Here is a 4,521-nt window from a genome sequence, read left to right on the forward strand (position 1 = left end):
ATTTAATACTTTAGAACGGCAGTATATTTCCAGATTTCCCCACACAAAAACAATAAAAAATTCGCTTATCGAGAGAATTGATAGACTGCAGAGGAATCTGCAATTTTTTCAACGAGCCTGTCGAAGTCTCACAATTCTTCTTTAATTTCATTTCGAGTTAGCACGAGAGTGGCCATTTGTTCTTTTCTCACTGACAGTGACTGAAGTTTGAAATGACGAACCTTGGTTATCGAATTCCTTCGATTAAGGAACGAATGCACATTTTTGGAAATGCTTCGCTAAAGATTTACATAACACATTGTGAGTCCCAGAGAGCGAGACATGGTTTAAAGCTTGTTTAAATCGACGTTTTTGCCTTGTATTTCTCTTGATATTGCGTTCTAAGTAGGATTAACCAGGTAGGATTAATCCCAGAATAAGAATTCATCATCTCCTTCTTCAGTGAATAGTACAAGATATTTTCCTGTTAGCTAACAACACGACTGGCACTAAAACATATAGTAATTTAAAGGAGAAGTTGCCAGCCTCTAAGACCTCTAAAATACCGGCTGATCCCGCGACACTTGTCATGTTGAGCATTAAACGGATTTTTTAGTATCTTCTAATTAATAACGACAGCTTATCCTATCCTTGACATAACATGATAAATTATTTCTTCTTTGGTTCCTTTTTTCGCTGGAATTTACAAGAGCATATACTGAAATGTAGAAGTTTACAAACAAAAACGCGCATTCATATCAATTCTTTTGTAGTGCATACTGCTTACGAAAACAGAATGCAAGAGGAAAATCAAGAACTCGCACATTTGTTGTGTTTCAAAGCCCAAGAGAAACCTATCCTACCTACAATATACAGATCTAGAAATCCAGAAAGTGAAATAAAACTAATATATTTTTCAAATCTACTCACTGAAGATTAGAATTGTTAAACTGGTGTCGAAATATATAGTCCCAGGTAATGCAATAAATTGATACTCGAGACAAAGAAAATAGAGATAACAAGAAAAGTTCAAAGCATCCTCTTTGAAAATGGGGAGAACCGTTGACCAATGGTAACCGAACACAGTCGATCTTTTTTTTCGTCAATTTTTCGTTACATCGCTGATACTGAAAAACGGAACGAGAAAAAACGGCTTTGCCCAAGGATAAGCTACTTGCGATCGCATAATGGTTGCTCAAATGAAAAAGGTTTCTTTCTACGTGTAAGGAATTTGAACAAGAACTGTTATAGAAGAGCATTGAAAATCACATAAACCCCGAGTAGAAGTGCATGTGAAAGATGTTGCACTTATCAGGATCAGTCATGGAAGGTAGAGGTATACTAATATACCTGAAAAGAAACCCATTATACCCAAAATTTCCCCTCAAATTCATGCGAAATACCAAAATTTGCAAAAACTGACAAGACATACTCTACACCCAGTGAAAGGCCCAATTTTGGCTTCCAAATACCGTATACCCGATTTAAAATCCCCCTGTATGTCATATATCTAAAATCCCTGGCCAACCCTGGCTTATTTCTTGAGGATATATATCGATAGTAAGCACCAAGAGACAATGATCCAGATCATAATCTCTTGTAAACATTAGTTATAAACGTAATCAAGTGAGTTTATTCCTAACAATTTCGGAGCAGGATTTCCGTCCGGGATGGAATCGGTTCTCAACCTTTTCTATCACGTGTGGTGCTATAAAATTCTAAGAACAAAATCTTTAAGAAGGCGTGGGGGATATGGTCTGCGATAACTCGATAACGATAATCGATTCATTTATTTTAAAGAAAGTAATTAACAAGGACAGGAAACACGCCCGCTTTTCCTCCACACCATAACGACGGAAATTCTGTAATCGCTGTTCACACATTTTCTTTTTGTACTGTACCAGAGATTCTGTGTTTCGAAGTACTGTATAGTATTTGTTTTCATGTTGGAAATGATCAGGCCCGTCTGGATAAGTTCATTTTCAAACCTTACCTCATGATCATTTCAACTTGTTATAGAAAGATACAACGAGAAGTAAGGAACTTTACATCGCTGTTGGAGATTAGCGTTAATTGTTTTCAAACTTGCTCATGAAAAGGTCTGTTGCTTTTTCAGTCCAAATGACAAATGATTTGATGATTCAAAAATATCATGTTTAATCTATCGTTAGTTTTAAAGTCAGCGTTCTCCTGGCAACCCACCTAACAGGTCAACAATTGTCAATTTATCTGTTGCACGGTTAAAACCACTGCATAAAAAAATTGCAGAAGGGATAAGAAAACTAAGGAAGATGTAATTGCATTAGCGAATGAATTAAGCGGCTTAGAGGTATAGAATTTCATCAGACACTTACGGCATTTCTTCTAAACAGTAGTGTGTAAACGCAGCGTGTTTTTAATTAAACTTTGTGGGTGGTGTGCAAACTTGACAGCTTCCTGTGTTTGTGCAATAGCACGATGAGCATAAAAGCGTCATTTGTGTATTGAAACAGAACTATAAACAAGCGGCTTGATCCGCTTACTTATAACGCGTACACAGTTCCTGATATAAGGCGGTGAAGAGCCTCTTAAAGACGTGTTAGTTATAATCCGCAAGTAAAACACCACGGAAAGATGTCTGAGGGATTGCTGAAGACCAGAAAGGGCCGCCGGCGGACAGATCAACCCAAGCCTCCACACTCCTACATTGCGCTCATAACAACAGCTATCCTCAGCTCGCCTAACAAGAAGCTCACACTAACAGAGATAAACAAACACCTCGTGGAGAACTACGAGTTCTTCCGCGGAACGTACCAGGGTTGGAAGAACTCAGTGCGACACAACCTCTCGTTTAACAAGTGCTTCGTGAAAATATTGAAGGATCCGACGCGGCCATGGGGAAAGGATAACTACTGGACAGTTCTGTTGGATTCGCTGAAGGAATATGTCAGTGAAGACGGTCATTTTAGGCGAAGACGAAAGCGGCAACCTCGAACAAAAGGAAAGAAGTTTTCTCAAAATTCTTCCGTGAAGGGACACGAGGATAAGCTACCTACAACACCAGATGAAATCAGAAAGAACTTAAGATCTGGTGTTGATAATGATCTTCTTGTCAAGTCCAGCTCAGACGTATTAGCCAAGGGAAATATTGATCTTAACAGGTTCTCCATTGACAGATTGCTAAAGGATAAAGATGGAACTCAAAACGACGCCGAGAAATTTAGTCATCACATGTTTGCTGGTCTCGCAAGATTTCAAGGTATGAAAGGGGAAATGACAATTATCTGAACTGCAAAGCAAGTAATTAAATTATCTTTTATGTAGTTAGGGTAAAGACTATTTTAGAGTGTCAGGGGCTTAGTGTTGAAGGGCCAGGGCGAGTGGATAGCAACCTCTGCGCGTAAAACAAAACTGTACACCGATGGATAAAAGAGAAAATAGTATTATCAGGAGATAAAATAATATGACGGCAAATCATAGGAACAAAATCTCCTGACACTAAACGTTTGAAGCGCCACAAAAACTGGCGAAGTATTGTAAACTAAAAGCTACTAAACAATCGTCTGATGTCCCGTTCAACTCTTTTGACCCCTTCCTGAGAGAAAAAAATCGGCACAGGTGCATTCTGAGGAAGTGAAATCACTAGCTATAAGCACTTGATCTTTCGAAAAATTATGAAGACAAAAAAGATGTACTGACACAAAAAGGCCTAAAATTCCTCGCCAGTAAGTTAAAATTTCTGTTAGTTCTTTAATCTAGACACTAAACAGCTATACACTGTCCATTTTCTCTTGGTCCCTTATTTATAATTTACTATATGTCAAACCTCATTAACATCAATTGCTGTATCCAAGAGCGGGGGTATTAATATTTTCCTTTGTATTTGTAGGAAACACACGGCAAGGATCTGACTGCCAAAACATTCTTGATACTCAACATGATGTATGGGAAAGAAGAGTCAGCCCCTTTCTCAACCCGCCTCATTTGCACGGACAGACCACATCCTTTGGTCCGCCATCTTGGATTCGCATGGACTCACCTCATTACAACAAAAACTTTTCTCCTTATCTTCCCAGGAGTCAGGCTGTCACACATACTTATTATGTTTGACACGATCTGCTTGGTGTTACGGCATGGCTTGATGTCGGATGACTTTAGGACTGTTGAATTGTTCAAGTGTTAGAAAAGTACGTACCTCATCCTAACAAAATTTGACTGCGAGCCGTTTTTGGGTCTTTGTCATTCTAACCATATGTAATCATTTCATTAGTTTCCTCAGATTAACTTGAGTTCTGCTAAAGCAGTTCTCAATCACAGTGATGGTGAAGTTGTTCTCTTTATAGTGTTTTGTTCCGTTCGATCTCGACGCGCCATGATATTAAGCGTTTACATCGTGGCATGTTGGTGTTCCAAAACAAGAGGAAATTTTTGCGGCATTAGAACAAACTCGTTTTCCAGTGGAGAGAAATGTCATTGCTGGAAACACCAACATGGTCGCCGTGACGATGTGGAAACGCTCAAGTCCATGATCAGGAAATCACTGACAAGAGACTCTGAGCTCTG

The 4,521-nt window shown here is 38.8% G+C and overlaps 1 protein-coding gene across 1 annotated transcript; it reads left to right on the top strand.

Moving 5' to 3' along the window:
* Positions 1-1,463: 1,463 nt before the first annotated feature.
* LOC145465843 (forkhead box protein I2-B-like) lies at positions 1,464-4,110 on the top strand. Its single transcript, XM_081449596.1, has 2 exons — positions 1,464-3,217; positions 3,848-4,110. The coding sequence occupies exons 1-2, from the start codon at positions 2,593-2,595 to the stop codon at positions 4,066-4,068; spliced, it is 846 nt and encodes a 281-aa protein (XP_081305722.1). The 5' UTR covers positions 1,464-2,592; the 3' UTR covers positions 4,069-4,110.
* Positions 4,111-4,521: the final 411 nt, after the last annotated feature.

Source organism: Orbicella franksi, chromosome 13 (assembly GCF_964199315.1).
Source record: "Orbicella franksi chromosome 13, jaOrbFran1.1, whole genome shotgun sequence".
In the NCBI taxonomy this organism is placed as follows: domain Eukaryota; kingdom Metazoa; phylum Cnidaria; class Anthozoa; order Scleractinia; family Merulinidae; genus Orbicella; species Orbicella franksi.

Coding starts and splice junctions, on each gene's coding strand:
- LOC145465843 (XM_081449596.1), top strand. CDS start 2,593: ATGTCTGAGGGATTGCTGAAGACCAGAAAGGGCCGCCGGCGGACAGAT. Junction 3,218..3,847: donor TGGTCTCGCAAGATTTCAAG/GTATGAAAGGGG, acceptor TTGTATTTGTAG/GAAACACACGGCAAGGATCT.